The sequence below is a fragment of the Hoplias malabaricus genome, chromosome 3 (assembly GCF_029633855.1).
Source record: "Hoplias malabaricus isolate fHopMal1 chromosome 3, fHopMal1.hap1, whole genome shotgun sequence".
NCBI classification, from domain to species: domain Eukaryota; kingdom Metazoa; phylum Chordata; class Actinopteri; order Characiformes; family Erythrinidae; genus Hoplias; species Hoplias malabaricus.
This window is the reverse complement of record NC_089802.1, coordinates 20,159,160-20,175,187: the sequence shown is the minus strand read 5'-3', so window position 1 is coordinate 20,175,187 and position 16,028 is coordinate 20,159,160. Positions and strand designations below refer to the sequence as shown.

General features: G+C 40.3%; 2 protein-coding genes across 4 annotated transcripts in view; one reads left to right on the top strand and one right to left on the bottom strand.

The window, feature by feature from the left end:
• Positions 1-22: 22 nt before the first annotated feature.
• On the top strand, positions 23-4,043 carry hexim1 (HEXIM P-TEFb complex subunit 1). Its single transcript, XM_066663763.1, has 3 exons — positions 23-178; positions 771-1,488; positions 3,148-4,043. Exons 2-3 carry the CDS (start codon positions 792-794, stop codon positions 3,492-3,494), a joined length of 1,044 nt encoding a protein of 347 aa, XP_066519860.1. The 5' UTR covers positions 23-178; positions 771-791; the 3' UTR covers positions 3,495-4,043.
• Positions 4,044-5,037: 994 nt separating this feature from the next.
• arhgap23b (Rho GTPase activating protein 23b) overlaps positions 5,038-16,028 on the bottom strand; it is a 62,747-nt gene continuing 51,756 nt past the window's right edge. For 2 of the 3 annotated variants that reach the window (XM_066665021.1, XM_066665022.1), the window contains 10 exons: positions 15,547-15,665; positions 14,899-15,051; positions 14,743-14,821; positions 14,568-14,641; positions 13,851-13,940; positions 13,135-13,260; positions 12,366-12,407; positions 10,436-10,529; positions 9,401-9,432; positions 5,038-8,117 (listed from right to left, as the gene is read on the bottom strand). In XM_066665021.1, coding sequence (XP_066521118.1) covers positions 7,272-8,117; positions 9,401-9,432; positions 10,436-10,529; positions 12,366-12,407; positions 13,135-13,260; positions 13,851-13,940; positions 14,568-14,641; positions 14,743-14,821; positions 14,899-15,051; positions 15,547-15,665 — 1,655 coding nt within the window. In that variant the 3' untranslated portion in view covers positions 5,038-7,271. Of the gene's footprint in view, positions 8,118-9,400; positions 9,433-9,907; positions 9,933-10,435; positions 10,530-12,365; positions 12,408-13,134; positions 13,261-13,850; positions 13,941-14,567; positions 14,642-14,742; positions 14,822-14,898; positions 15,052-15,546; positions 15,666-16,028 lie in introns of all 3 variants that reach the window. The other variant, XM_066665023.1, reaches the window with a different exon arrangement.

Here is a 16,028-nt window from a genome sequence, read left to right as displayed (position 1 = left end):
GATAAATTCACAAGCCCCAGTTCCCTCCGTAGCAGAAGCGAAAAGGAGTTTACAAGGGTTGGAAATGTACGCGGTGCTGTTAGGAAAGCAAACGAATCGCAGACGGAACGGAAAGAGTTAACATTGAACAGCCTTTTTAAGTAGCGTAACGACCTAAACGGTAGACGTAAAGTAAACGGTAAGTTCAGTTTCTGACGACTTTCTTTAAGACTAAGTAGTTGACCGTTTGATTTGTGATGATTCAAATAGTAACATTAAGTTAATAGTAACGCTTACTTTTTTGGCAGAGGTGGGCAGTCCAGGTTCAGCGAGTAGAAATCCTCCCCAGGATTTGGTTCTAACCACTCGTTTCCAGTTAGCTCAAACCAACGGCCAAGGCGTCTATGGCAGTTTGAGCAAAATCCTGGGGAGGATTGTGATATAGCGGACCTGAGTTTACCCACCTCTTCTGGACTCGTGCTACAGTCATTGTAATCGGGAGAAAGGATTTATATATATATATATATATATATATATATATATATATATATATATATATATATATATATATATAATACACACACACTTTGTATACACTGCCCTTAAATACACATATAATGTATACAACGAACAGTTTTGTTTTTTTTATCCAAACATGGCGTCTTATTTCCAACTATCTGCATTTTTTTATTTCTGTTCTCCGTAGTTGGTTTCTGTACTTTTTATTAAAGAAGGCAAGTGCTCCTTCTTCATCACTCCTCCTGATTTCTAAAACTTGACTCTTTCTTCAGGTGGGAGTGTACAGTTTTATTATGGATCTCATGAAAAGCGATGCCACGCCGGATTCCGTCGACAGGGGGCGGCAGAAAGACGACCGCCACCAGCAGCAACTCCAGCTAAAGAACCAACCGCCGCTGCAACTGCAGAGCGCTGCCGCGGAGGCGCAAGCTCAGCGGGCTCAGCTGGAGGTGTGTCCGGGGCTAGTGTCCAGAGAGCGCGAACGCGGGAGGAGCGACCCAGAGCCCCGACCTGGAGACGCGGCCGGAGACGATGGCCTCCTCGCCGCGGAGAAAACGTCGCGTGGCGTGCAGAACAAAGGTTGCCCGGGGACCACTTCGCACGGCTTGCCGGGCAAGAGGAAGCACCGGCGGCGCGCCTCAAAGAAGAAGCGGCGCTGGAAGCCGTACTTTAAGCTGAGCTGGGAGGAGAAGAAGGAGCTGGACGAGCGCGAGACGGCGCGGGCGGCGCGGGTCCGGGCTGAAATGTTCGCCAAAGGACTCCCTGTGGCGCCCTACAACACCACGCAGTTCCTCATGGAAGAGCACGACCGAGAAGAGCCCGACCTAAACACAGAGCTCTGCGGCCGCTTTGAGGACTCGGGCAGCGAAGACGAGCACTGCGAGCCGCCGGAGGACGGGGAGGACCTGGAGACGGTGATGGAGGAGGAGGAAGGAGAGGGCAGCGACGGCATGGGGAGACCCGGACACGGAGCTGGAGGACCGGGAGGAGGTAGGAGATACGGAGGAATACACATACCGTTAATGCTGAAGTTGAAACGCGCCTGGGGAGAATTCACTAAGCAGCGTTTCTCCAGACTGATACACTCGAGTCTAAAGTTGAGTAGTGTCAAATGTAGCGTTGTTTTACTGGACAGGTTGGTGATTTTGGGATTAAGTTATTAAGCTCCACAGTCTCGACTTATGAAATAACCCTCTCAGGCAATATTCACGTTTCCTTGCTAAGTTTAATGTATTGAAACAAAAACGTAATTCGTGCTCCATTTTTCATGTTATTTCTCCAGTATACACATTTGACTTATTTCCACCAAGACATTTAACACTACTTAATTTGACCGTGGGGGTATTCAACAAAGCAGGATTTCAGTGAGCCAGATAAAAGAAGCCTTAAGTCGAGCCCGTCCAGCTGCTTTAGGCTCCAGTTATCTGTCTAACTGAGGAATCCTGTTTTCTTAAATTTTTATTTTGAATACTTCATGATATTTGGAGACACAAGCGCTCTGTGCATTTTGACTTATTGAATGATGTGAAATTATGGCTGGACAATAATTAATTTTCAATATATATTGCGATATAACGTTCCAAAAGATTTATAAACACATTTTCAATATTTAAAAATATTACTTACATCTGTCATTGACTAATGTAATGTACAGGGCACTGTCGCCAATTCAGTGCACTCAATTTAAAATTTAGATTATAAATATTAATATTGACAAAGTCAATCGTTTTTTTTTTGTTTGACGTTGTCATGGTTCTTGTTTTGGAGGTTTCTAATAACTGTTAATATAGATATCGGAATTTTAGCGTATCGACCAACATTAAGAAATATATCGTTATATAAGTTTTGGCCGTATTGTCCAACCCTACGTGAAATCTAATCTCAAAATTGAATAGCAGTGTGAACATGTCAAAGGACACTTTTTATATGTACTAAGTCTCTTTTCTCTGTTATCGAAGTGTTAGATGTATAGAGCTGTTATAAATGCATGGTGCCTTCATCGAGAAAAACGAGTGTCTTCATCACTCCTCCTGATATCTAAATTTGAAGTAACAACAAACTAAAACATTCTTTACAGTGAATATTGTTCATGCACATTGTAGCAGTTATTCTTAATTTACAGTCTGACCAGGGATAGGACCAGTTTACTAATGAAGAATTTAAAATGTACTCATGTACAACAGCCCTCTTCGTCTCTGGAGTAATTACACACTAAGACCTTGTTTATTAATTAACAGCTGATATGAATTGCTCTGTAATAATAAATGATACAGGCCCTGCGTAAAATTTGATCAGTTTTCCAAACAGTGAAAATAACTTATTGTAGTTGGTTCGGCCTCTGCTGGATCATCAGGTTCAAATCTGCTGTAGACATGGATGTGGTGTCTTTGCCCCAAAGTCGGATTCAGTGTGTTACCGCCCACACATGGCACATAAAAGCCAAGAAGTGAGGGAATGTTTCGGCACCATTTTCAAGTAAATTAACATTGATAAATGATCAGAAATGGGAGAGAGGATATGTAGATACAAAGTTGAACTAGGGGCGGAGTTAACTGAAACCAACTGTGAGCAGTTACTCTTTAATAATCAGAACCTTCCAAGATGTTCATCACAATATCAATAAAACATGGTCTTATCGCCCACCTCCAGGAGCAGCAGGAGGAGGAGAGTTCCTGCAGCGGGACTTTTCCGAGACGTACGAGCGCTACCATGTGGAGACGCTGCAGAATATGTCGAAGCAGGAGCTGGTGAGGGAATATCTAGAGCTGGAGAAGTGCATGTCACGCCTCGAGGAGGAGAACAACCGGCTCGAGCAGAGATCGCGCAGGAGCGCTGGCAGCGTAGACGAGAGCGCGCAGAGGCGCGTGCGCGAACTGGAGAGCGAGGTGGAGAGACTGAGAGCGCAGAACAGAGAGCTGCTGCTCAGCCAACAGCAAAAACTGAATGGCTCCCGAGCAACAGAGCACGAGCCTGAGCTCGAGAGGGAAAGCCCATGATGGACGCAGGAAAAAAAAGGAATAAACAAACAAATGTGGATATGTTCGGTTTTGTTTTTAATCGTCCACTCACTCATCAGAGTCATTGTCTTCTTAACTGTATGCTGCAGTAGCTTTAATACGTGATGCGCTATTTTCAGCCAGAAAAGAGGAGGTAATTTCTTTTCATACAGGATTTTCTAATATTACCCTTGTACGTGCAGTCCTAGAAAGTTGGTTGTAACATAGGCTAGGTTTCCTCCCCCTGCACAGTTCAGTTTGCAAAAAAACCCCAACCGTGACTGCTTTGCTTTTGTAGTTGATAGTCCGTGTGAGCTGGGATTTTCTCAGACAGCTGAAAGGTATGTGTAATTTGACAGTTAAAACCTACATACTGAATGTCCAAGTGCTTTCTGTGTCCAGGAAAAACACAAGATTTTTTTTTTTGGATGTTTTGCTGCTGCACCTGATATCTCTGCTTCCACTTGTTAATGCATGACCAAGGCAGTATGTAATAAAGCTGTGCAAAAATTGTTTTCCTCCAGATGTCGTGTCCATTAAATTATTTTAAAGGTCTTTTGTCTGGTTTTGCTTAGGTAAAAATTAGGGATGCACATGATAGTGACAGATGGTAGCTTTAACATATTAATATTGGACAGATGTTTGGATTTGACTGTGGAGATGACTGCACAAAAATCAAATTATTTATTCTATGCCGTTTTTAGACCTTATACAAATAAGTTATACTCTGTTCAAATTCCAAAATTCTCCACATAAAAATGCTTGTGTTTTTGGTGCAGCTTTAAAAACGGGATGAGAGGGGGTTTTGAGTACAGCGTGTGAAGGAACATTTTCCTTTAAACTTACCTCGCTGTCTTCTCTCCATGGGCCAGGATGAAAGATCAGTCTTTCACCTAATCGCTCAACAAATTTAAACTAGCTCCACTTCACCTCTACATCTTCTTACTTCGCAATATTAAACCAGACCCTGAATAAATACAGTGCAGTGTTCTAAAGCTACAGGCTTTGAAATCCCAGTCCTGCTGAGGACCAGGTGCCGTCACTTGATCTCACTTTGAGCCACATGTATGTTGTTTGTTACAGGCTAATGCTGATCCCCACAGGATTTGATAGTGCATGACTTTATTTTGACAGAATCTGCATAAAGGGCAGGTCCAAATACTTGTCAAGTTTGATTTTGTGTCTATACTGAGACACACAAGCAGTGTCAGACAGAACCCCTCCCTCAAAAGAGGACCCATGTGAGAGCCCTGTACATATCATAGCTGATGGGTTTTTATTGTGATATGTTAATAGAACCCTAGAGTAACTTTTGTGCAGTTTATTTGCATTATTTATTATATCAGTTTTTCCATCCGTATCTGTGCAGGACCTTTAGGATATCTACTTGCTGGATTTGGATAATGAAAATGAATCCAAGTCAGTTGCTAAGAGGATTTTTCTTTCTTTCTGTTTTTTTTTTAAAGATCAGCTCCCTGATGTTCTCTCTTTGAAACACACACACACACAAATAAGACATCTTTATGTAACAGCCCAAGGGTTTAAAAAAAAGGAAGCAATTCAAAACAAATATTATATTATCATATGTATCATTTGTACACAAAGGTTAACTTAGCAAGGCTTTTTACAATTGTTACAAAAATTGGTCCAAACAAGCACCCACAGTGTATGAACATACGTGCACAGGGCAGTGACAGTAATGACCCACAAATACACAGAGGACAAACATGTTATAAAGGGGGGAGTGGAGCTGGCAGTAAAATAACTGGTCAAGATCAAAAGGCTACATCTCAGACCGTTTTGCAGGAGCTCCTCAAAGCCGCCGTGGAGAGAACGAGAACTTTAAGATCAAAATGCAGACGAGAAAGAACAAGAGATTGAGTTGGCATTCCGGAGCTTAAGGTAAGGTTATGCTGCGTTTCGATGCAGCTGCTTTCAGCTGTTCTGCCACAAAAGCGCTGTGTCTGTAATACTGTCGTCTACACTCACAAAAGGGAAGACTATTCTGAGGACTGAAGTCGGAGAACTAGTCAGATGTTTGTGAGACACAACCTTTTCAGGCATCTCATTTTTAATATCTGCAGTCGAAAACACGAGTGAGGGCTTGCATTTTTTTCTTCTTTAAAACCACTTGAACACTAGTCATGCACCTGAGTGTGGGAGCCATTTTGTGCTGTCTGTTGGTGATGCTGATAAGGTGTGGTGCAAAGTCTTGCCAATATGGAATGAAGATCCTGCTCGCTCTTGCTTTTTGGTATAAGGTGGCCTCCTCCAGTGGATGTGGGGGTGAGAGGAGAGACATGAATTAAGCTGAAAAGGGGCTCAGGTTATTTATTGCAGCCTGTACAGCATGCTGAAAGGCCTTAAGCCTTTATTGCATAAATGTGGCATGAAATGTGTTCGTTTTTCAGCACGCCGCGCTTACGCAATTAATAGCTGAAATGAATTCTGCTACAGACAAGCTTCCCTTCAACTTAAGACTTGAACTGAATCTTGCACCTTTTTTCTTATAAGAGTGGGGCATGTACTTCCTCAGCTGAAGGAGTCTGATGGCAGAGGGTTGTTGAGGCGTTAATGCGATGCCTCCTAAAGCCCAGGTTCTGGAGCAGCATGGTCCTGCATATTTTGAGGGAGCTGCCTTAACACATTTTATCCAAATAACCAGCTAATTAAAAGAATGCTCCAGAGACTTTCTCCCTAATCTCTATTTGCCACGTATACTGCTGATTGCCATAGAAAATAATATCCATGTGGTTCTCTGTATGGAAGCAGAGAGGCCACTGATTTGAAACTGCCTTCTACTAGAAGATGATGAGCAGTTGCTGAATTTCATTTGCCAATACGTGTTACTATAGAATTTAAAACATATTTGTTCAAGGAAAATGTCATATTATATGGTGTTTGTTCAACTTTTAAAAACCTGAAAACTGTAGATTTGGTTACTGTTGCTTCTCTCTATCAGTTGTTGCTCAGGCATCCACTGCCGTCAGATGTGAACATTTTGCCTGCACCAGTGGAGTAGAAAACTATTCTCCTCTCTTCAGAACAAGTCCTCTCTCTGCAAGAACACATTAAACTGAATTGTAATTGAATTTATAAAAAGCTTTAAGCGTAATCCAATCAAAATTATACAATTTTGTTTATTTATATATTTATTTTCATCATTTACTGATATAATTCCGCAACTGCCCAAAGACCTCTATTTTACAAAAGCCCAGAATAAGAAAATGGGTTTTATGTTCTTTCTACTACTAGGAAGTACATCAAAACTATTGGCCCACTGTCATCTATAGAGTGAGTCATAAGTCATGAAAGGGAAAATGACATTATCTGAATAACCCAAAAGGAATGGGTATTTTGGATCTTCTGTGTTGATAACTTTTGAAGCACAAGAGATACTGCAAATCTGATTGCGGCAATTGATTTCTGAGACAGTGATCACCTTCCAATTGGAAAAACGTGCCCTTCATCCAAAATTGCAGCTTTCAAGATGGTGGCCATGTTCCGGACATGGCCTAAAAAATGGCACCCTCACCCATTACTTGCTGGGGTATTGAGGTAATTTTCCCTTTCATTTCTGAAATAAAAGGATGTCCTGTGACGTTTGACTCACCCTGTACTGTATGCTTACATGCAGCAGATGGAGATTAAATTGAAAGACACTGGAGTAATTCTTTAACAAATCACTGATGTTTGCGCAGAAATATTTGAAGGCCAGAAATGCTGCAGGACCACTGGTTAATGTTTTAGTTTTTAGGGTGGTTTTCATATGAATGGTCAGCCCTCCCCAGGCATGTTGCCCACCACTGTGTGGCGTCTCCAGTCTCTCCTCCTGCGGCGTGTCTCAGGGGAGGAGTGGCGTCGTTGGGTGCCTGACCTCCACAGGTCGTTGGCGGAGGCCAGGAGGTTGGCCTGGACCTGGCCCAGCCAGCCCGGTTGGACGGAAGCGTCCCGGCTGGGGGACATGGCTCGTAACAGCTTCTCCTGCCCACGGACAAGCGAGGCTTTGACCCGAGAGAAAGTGGCTCTCTCCAGCCCCAGATCTTCACCGTACAGTGAGCGGGGGCGCACCCTTTCACCACGGAGCTTCTTTCGGGTCACAGGGTTGGTCTGACCGATTCTGTGAGCACTGCTGGGGCAGGAGGACGGAGACGGACTGGCAGGACGTCCTGCAGCTCTCAGGCTTAAAGAGCTCTGGTGTGAGTAGAGGAAGCTACGAGGACGAGGCTGTGCCCTCAGAGCAACGTCTACAGGAACACTATCGTCATTCCCATCCTCCTTCTGACAAGCTGTTCTCTCCCACCCTCCCACTAACTGTCTCACTCCATCACATGAGCCCACAACCCTCTCTCCTTCTTTGTCCTTCCCCTCCAATTCTTCAGCCTGGTTTTCGGAGCTTAAAGGGTCACACCCCGACCCTCCGTCCCCCTCTTCACTCCCCCCTCCCTCCCCCAGCTCTCTGTAGTTGCTGGCTTTGACCGGTTCGTGCTCGGAGTCCTCGTCGCTGCTGCTGTCAGCAGGGCAGGCGATCTGGTGCTTCTTTCTCTTTCGGGTCACAGCGGATATGATGGAGAGGGGGTTGAAGTCCTTGGCACTCACGTCTTTCTTTGAGCTCAAAGATCCCTGCCATGAGAGATTCAGTAGAGTAATTATTTTTGACACAAACGGTGTGGTTTTGTCTGATTTGTTTCACCATTCTTTATATAGGTATAATACCTCTGTCTAATGGTTGCTCAGTAACAAAAATGTGTGTACATGCCACTTGTGATGAAACTTCACTGTTGGCAGAAGAAGCTGTTGATGTTAACCCTTTACTACACAGTGCTGCCATATGGCAGCTATTATTTTTATGTATTTATTTGCCTGTTTACAAGGTAAGCATGTTTTCTTCTTTTCCTTATGGAGCCTGAAGGCTGTATATGTAACACTGTATACAATAATTTTATTATAAGACCAATCTGTACATTTTTTTGTGGACACATTAGATAGTTAGGCCTGGCTTCTGAGGCTCTCACACAAAAACTGAAAACATTATTCATCTGATGCATTTGATCATAACTAGAACCAATTTAGAGATATATATAAGACGATAAAACATAATTGTTGCCATAAGGAAACAGCATTAAACTATGGCTAAGTCTACAGGGTGTACTACAGTTGATAATGTTTGCATTGCCCTTTTCCACTGCATAAAACAGGTTAAATACAGCAAATATTACAATTGTGCATTCAAATGTGTATATTTGTAACGTTTGTTTTCCATGCAGGATTTAAACCTATTATATTACATAATATACAAAATAATGTTCAATCCTAGTGATCCCTCAACCATGTATGTTCTGGAGTCCTAGAGAGCACAACTGGCCTCACATCTACCTGCTCATGGTGCTGGCTATTAAGCTCATGTGACAGAGCTGGGCAGTTTGCATTCTCCTCCAGCACATTAATCTGGGCAATGATGTAGCGTTAAAACCCATTCAAAAAGAAGCAGTAGGCTGGTCTCATGTCTCACAGAAAGCACATGCTCACCCCCAGCCTTCTGTGTGCAACTGGGGGAGACTCGCTGACAGGTGGAATTGACAAGAACTAATAATTGGGTAGAAATATCTACATAACATGTCTTTGAGCTTTGAACTGTACAATAAACTGTATTTTTTTTCATATTCTATTTTGTAGCTATTAAACATATGGCTGTTATGTTTATTTTATTTTTAGGCATGGATGATGAATGTCCTATGACAGTATATTACTCCCATATAAATTACAGATTGTGTTCCCATTGTTGCAAGCATAACATTATTCACAATAAAATAAGACCTTAAGTGTTCTGGTGCTTACATGGTTGGCCTTTTACGTCACTATAATGATATGTTAGTGCTGATGTGAAAAAAATTGAATAGTGTTACCTTGGATTTAGCTGAATCGCTGTTGGTGGAATCTGTACAGGTGGAGAACACAGAGGACAGAGGAAAGACAGCAGTTAGGAGTCTGCAGAGCTATAATAATATATAAATATTATAATATTTATATATTATTATAATATATAAATATTATAATATAATATATTTATATATATAAATATATATATAAATAATTTTCCCCACAATGTAATAATACATTGTGGGGAAAATACAGGACTAAGTAAGCTTATATTAATCCAGTGCTGTGAGGATCCAAAGGGATTTTACTGTTTACAGACAATTCAAAATGACAAATTCATGACTGTGACTCATGCTTCAATTCTTTGCTGACAACCAGGAATACATTAATCAATACTGTTTCCATGGATTTACAAGAATATTTAGAGTATTTTAGGTACACCCAAACTGTATTTGCACACACACACACACACACACACACACACACACACACACACACACACACAGAGTGTCAGGTGGGAATCCAGCCCCTACCGCAGAGTTTGCTCCACTGGCTCAGCTAGCAGTGTGGCGAAGAGAGGTCCAGAAAAGAGGAAGAAAAAGATACACAGAAGAAGTTGGGAAAGGAGAGTTTAGAATGAAAATATTACAAAAGAGAAAAAAGGAAAACTAGTCAGTTAAAGTACATACAGTTAGAATATACCAGAGATGGGAGAAAAAGGAGGAAGGGGTACAAAATATGAATTTGAATATGTCTGATTCCCTGGGTGTTCCATTAATCATAACCTAATAGCAAAAGAAAATATTAAGACTAGTATTCTATGAGACTGTAAGCATGAGCTGAGTAGAAGCAGCAATGGGTTGAGCAGAATTAAAGCACAATAGATTCTGTTTAAGACTACCTTTAACAGCCAAGTAAATCTGTGGGTAATCCTGCACTGTCATGGATCCTCAAGTGATTGCTTTTATCTGCTTAGGTGTAAAAAGGCACAGTACCTGAAGTGATATCGATAGAGAATAAAGCAGAATAAAGGAGTGTCTGCTGCGTAATGCCCATCTCACCTGAGGCGTCCCCCAGTGGTCCTGTTCTGCCAATGTTGGAAAGGAGGTGGTCAATATTGGGAACAGGCTGCTCTTCCCGTTGGTCCTCAGGGGTCTGAGAAACAGGCATAGATTTGCTCAGGTTGTAAATGACAGGTTACTTCTAAGATTTAGCACTCCATTGTGACACAGTGTTTAAAACCTCTGCAAATCTGCAACACCTCAAACTTGTAGTTATGCAACATGTTTTTAACCTGTCACTGCCCCATTTGTGTCATTGATGGTTTACCACCAGCATTAAAATTACAGAGGAGCAACCTGCGGTCTTTTAAATGCAGTCAAGTGAAAAGCGTTTCACAAAAATGAATAGCCTGCATTAGCCAATCTAAAACTGATAACAATATTTTCCCAATCTTTTCATTCCTTGCAACTCCAACAGGGCAGTGTCACTATTCATGAGAGGAACATACTTTGGCTATTGCCTTTGAATTTATTTCAGGATAAAAGTTTTCTCTGCGCTTATGTGGTTTTACTGTAAACATGGGTAGTTTAGTGTGTGCTACCAATAGTTCAGCAGTTGTGCATTTAAAATGGATTTGGATTTTATTAATGGATTCTGCAGTAGTTACTGGGTAATTTTATGGGTTTTTTTTTGTAAATTTATTGTTAGATAAATTGTAACTAACTAACTGACTAACTAACTTTATTGTTAGATAGATAAATTGTCACTCACTCACTCACTCACTCAAAAATGCTCCCCATGAGCACTATTCAGTGCTCCACATCACTGTGGGTCCTTGTTTAATCTCTAGAGGTATCTGTAGGCTTGATTGCTGAGTTTGATCCGATTGCTTGTTTTGATTAGACTCATCTTGTAATTACTCAGTCACCCAATGTCAGAGTGCACATAAGAGAGTCTGTCTAACAGAATTATTATGCTGTGTTATAATAGGGGTATTTAAGTATGTCAGTTTTTTATAGCATAAAGCAAACTAAACAACATATCTAAGTATTTATATGTGTCTTACATATCATCATGTTCTAGCATCTACTGTAATACCTTTCAGAAAAGAAGAAGCTGTTTCAGCAAACTGAACTAACCTCTAATACCTCTCACTGTAGAAATGATGAAATCATAAAAAAATGACAAAGACTAAAAATTCAATTTGATCTTGGTTTCATCAAAGATATCATATTTGTTCTTCGAGGAAGCTGTAAACCCTTTACTGCTGTGTAAATGTTAACAGTAATGCTTAATTTGTGTGGACTGCTCTTAATAAGGTGAACAAGTATCAAAAAAATCCTCTGTTTTCAAAGAGCTGGTTATGTCAGTCAATGACAAAAATATATATTAAAAAATGCATGCATGGCATTTGGAAGCAATGCCTCAAGCTAATGTAAGGTTCATTAATTAATGCAAAAGCTTGTTTCTTCTACATGATATGTTGTAAGCAAGGATTTATACTTCTTTCACCAACAGCAGTGTGAACAGCCTGTTTGTTTCCTACTGCTCCCTGTGATAGTCAACGTAAAAAACAGCCCCAGGTCCCAGGTAAAATTCTTTTTAGTTGGATCTAGCTAAAGGTCTCTCTTGTACTGACGAAGGCACAATGCTGTCATATGCACAATGAGTGGGGGGAAAATAGGTCTCCGGACAGCTTTAAAATATATTGTACTATTACCCCCTGGCTTCACTGGATTTACTGTCAATATCTGGCAGTGCAGATATTAGGCAGGTTTGAAGATGGCTGCGTGTTGTCAGATTTAGTTATTACAGGAGCGGTTCAATTTGTGCTGCGTAAACAGGCATAACAGCTTTAATCTGGGCTAAATCATAAGCTGTGAGGCTCTGGGAGACCAAACTGGGTGTCACTAGTGTAATGAGCATGCTGTTTTTTCCAAAGGCCAGGCGCACCTCTACCAAATAACCACTGTACAAATCAGGCAGTACCTTCTCATCTTTATCCAGCGCATCACTGAAGAACCAGGCAAACTGCAAGGAAAGAGAAGATTTTAAGTCAAGAAATGCATCCATATTATCAATAATATTGTTCAGACTCAGTAGATCCACAATATGTCCAAATGTTTGTAGACATATCTTCAAATGTGTGTTTTGAGCAAGGCGCCAAACCCACAACAGCTCCATGGGTGCTGACGATGGCTGCCTGCCACTTTGGGTTTGTGTTCACAGCCCCTAGTGCACTAGTGTGTGTGTGTGTGTGTTCACTGCCACAGATAAGTTAAATGCAGAACACATAATTCGCTGTACATTGTACAATGACAAATAATTGCAAATTTACATTTACATACAAGCCTAAAGTCACTGTGCCCAATGCTGAGTGTCAGCCGGTGGGGTAATAGGCCCCCAAGTACTGTGCAGGGTAAGGGAGCAACTGAGTACTCACCACCATACAGTATTTGTGATCCAGAAATAATCATTTAACATCAGTAGGTGACCTTGCTAATGATGCTGATCAAATCCTAAAAGTCAGGTTGGAATATCTAGTGTTAATCCTTACTAATAGATTAGAGCTTTATGTTGCAGGATAAAGGGAAAAGCACACTTTAATCCCCTATATTATATAAAAAGCAATGGATGAACTGGCCTCTACCACCTTTGGTCAAACAGTGTACATTAGCTCACTTTATTTTTTAAAAGTAATTTTTATTTTATTTTCTAAAACTAAAAGAATGAAACGGCAAATCCATATAGCACTTACATGTAGAATGAGTGTTTCCACAATCTTGTAGCGATCAGGCATGTGTGTGACCATGTCCGTCATATTGTCCTCTGAGGTACGCACAAGGGTGGGGCCAAACACCAGAGCAAGGTTTCGGGGCTCCATCTAAGAAATGAAGAGAATATTCATAAAGCTGTCAATAGAACCTAATACAATATATGTTGAAAGTTGTGGAGACTTGAACTACGAGAGAATTTCATTTATGAGTGAACACTCTCTTTTAAATGTGAGTACTTTTACACTGATATGAATGTGCAAATGAGTAAAAAAAAGAAAGAACATGGGCAGTCTCATAAAAAGTAAGGACTAAAAATTTTTTTTTTCTTTTAAATGTAACAATGTAAGATATAAAAATAGAAGGATATTATTATCATTAATACTCAAGTTAAGTACAAACTGAAAGTGACTAGTTGGCAATTTGCATGATGATATGCATAATTTAAAGTCCCCCACTGGTCTTTCTTACTGTGAGATGAAAGCCTAATGGATTCATTTATATGCCACATAGAGTTTTATATGTTTTAATGAAGTCTTTCTAAAGGCTTCTCAGTTTAATATTTACCTTAAAAATACTCTTGACTCATTGAAAGGCTAAGCATGATTTACTAGATTCCTGTAAAGTCAATTTTTAAACATTCAACATGTTTACAAAATAAAGGTATATACTGAAATGAATGTGGTATTGCTCAGTATACCTTATTCTTTTCTGAATGATCAGCCACTTTTTTAAGATGGCCTATCAAAAATTTAAGAGTGTAGTAGTAATGATCAGGCAGGTCACGGATCTAAGAATGAGAGAGAGAGAAAAACAACTTCAGTAGGAATTTTAAAACATGAAATAGACAATAATTTAAAGTTTGGAATCCAAGGTCTTATGTATATATAATTGTATTATTTTTATTCAATAATAATTCTAGAAACGGACATTTTAAATGTACACGATATATTTTAACCCTGAACTGGATAAGCGGTTACAGATAATGAATGAATGAATGATACATTGCAGACAGAATTCCTAGGTGTTTTATTTAGCACTTCATACTAAATTAGCTAAATAAGAAACAATATGCTGTAAACTGTATAGTTAAATACTACAGCATATATATAGTTATGTACACAATTATATTTTTTGTTAATTTTTATGATAAAATACTTGATGATATAAATATTTCTTGATCAGTTTAAAATAATCTAAATCCATCGTTAGCTTATTAGCTAGCCTACCAGCTGTGGCTTTGCTTAAAATACATTTTAAAATCATTACACATTTTTATCTACAACCTAATTCCAGACTAGGAAACTACAGACACTAGTACGTTACCCAAATTAACAACACTGTTAACACAAAAAGATCATCAACAAAATGAAACAACTTCACAAAAATGCTGAAAAGGCAAGCCCTATCTACATACCAGTTTCCTCATCGTCTTCAGACGATCTCCTGCGTCCTCTAAGCGGTTTGCGTCGATGAAGTCGGTGTATTTGTCTGCAAAACAGGGGGCAGCAGTTAGCGGTGTCAGCATGCACCTTCCTACATACAGTGAGATGAGCTGCATTGTGATTTTAATGTGAAGGGAATTCACTCACCATCAGTGAAAAGAGGTTCTGGAAGCTTCCTGAAGAAAGACTTCAGGAGACTGCTGATTACGTTCAGGTCCTGCCATCTCTGTGGAAAAATGCTGGGGTGAGATTGACAATTCCTTTCTCAGGCTTTATTTCTGTACCTATCTGTCTCTCTCCCACCTCTTCAGCAGTGTTGATGTCCATGCCTTTGTTGAGCTGGTCCTGCAGAGTGGACACCATTGCATTGTTCCCTGGCACTCTGTAGATGCCCGTGTACTCCAGACCCATCTCCTCCACAAGACCACAGCAGATTTCCACAATCAATGGAACAAACTACACAACACCAGCAAAAAGACAAAAACCATGACTATGAGGTTTACAATGATTAACTAATTAAAATAAATCTTCTTAATTGACATTTAGTTAGTTCATAATTTTACCTGACCATATCTCAAACTCTATTCATTGCATAGAAATAAACAAGCTGTTTTTATTACTTTGCTGTTAAGACTGATGATCTTATAACTATCCGATGGGAGGCACTAAACTAGTTTTGGCTGAACATGTGGCTAAATGTGTTGTTTTTCTGTGACATAATATCCTAGTTTATCTTATTTTCCATTCAATTATTCTGAAAGATTTAGGACTATTTTGTTATCTTTAACAAATTATTGAATCCAATTTGAAAGAACATTCTGAAATATTTACAGCTCTGTATACTTGACAGTTTGGTGAGCCTCAACTCTTCAGAGTGGTGCATTTCCCCCAATGACCGCTCTATAGAGTTACTTAATCAATTTCTGCATTCACTGTTGCACATTAACTGACCTTGTTATTGGCACCTGGCGGACAGTCCTCCAGCCTGACTCCAAAGGCCTTGGGACCTGCTTTCTTTGCCTTCTTCATAATGTTGATGCTCCACAGAGCCTTGGGGGGACTGCTCTCCTCTGATAGAGACAGAAAAAGCAGTGATAGACATTAAAAAAAAAGGTTTTTTCAGCCCTATGATAGTCACACCATAATTGCATGTGCTATCAGTAACTGGTATGTTCCCAAAGCCTGTATTCATGAACTATCATGGAGTAGGAGTGGGGATCTTTAACCAGAGCCAGCCTTTCTAAATCATTTTCACAGCAGTAGTGCTGACCCAGAATCAGTCAGCATAATTGAAAGACGCAAAATAGAAGCTGATCCTGAATCAGTGCTGCTGCACTTAATGAAAAGACTTTATGAGCCCTTGGCCTAGATATTCGGAGCAAACGTAGAATATGGCTCCTCATGGCACATCGGAAGTAGGAACATATTTCAAT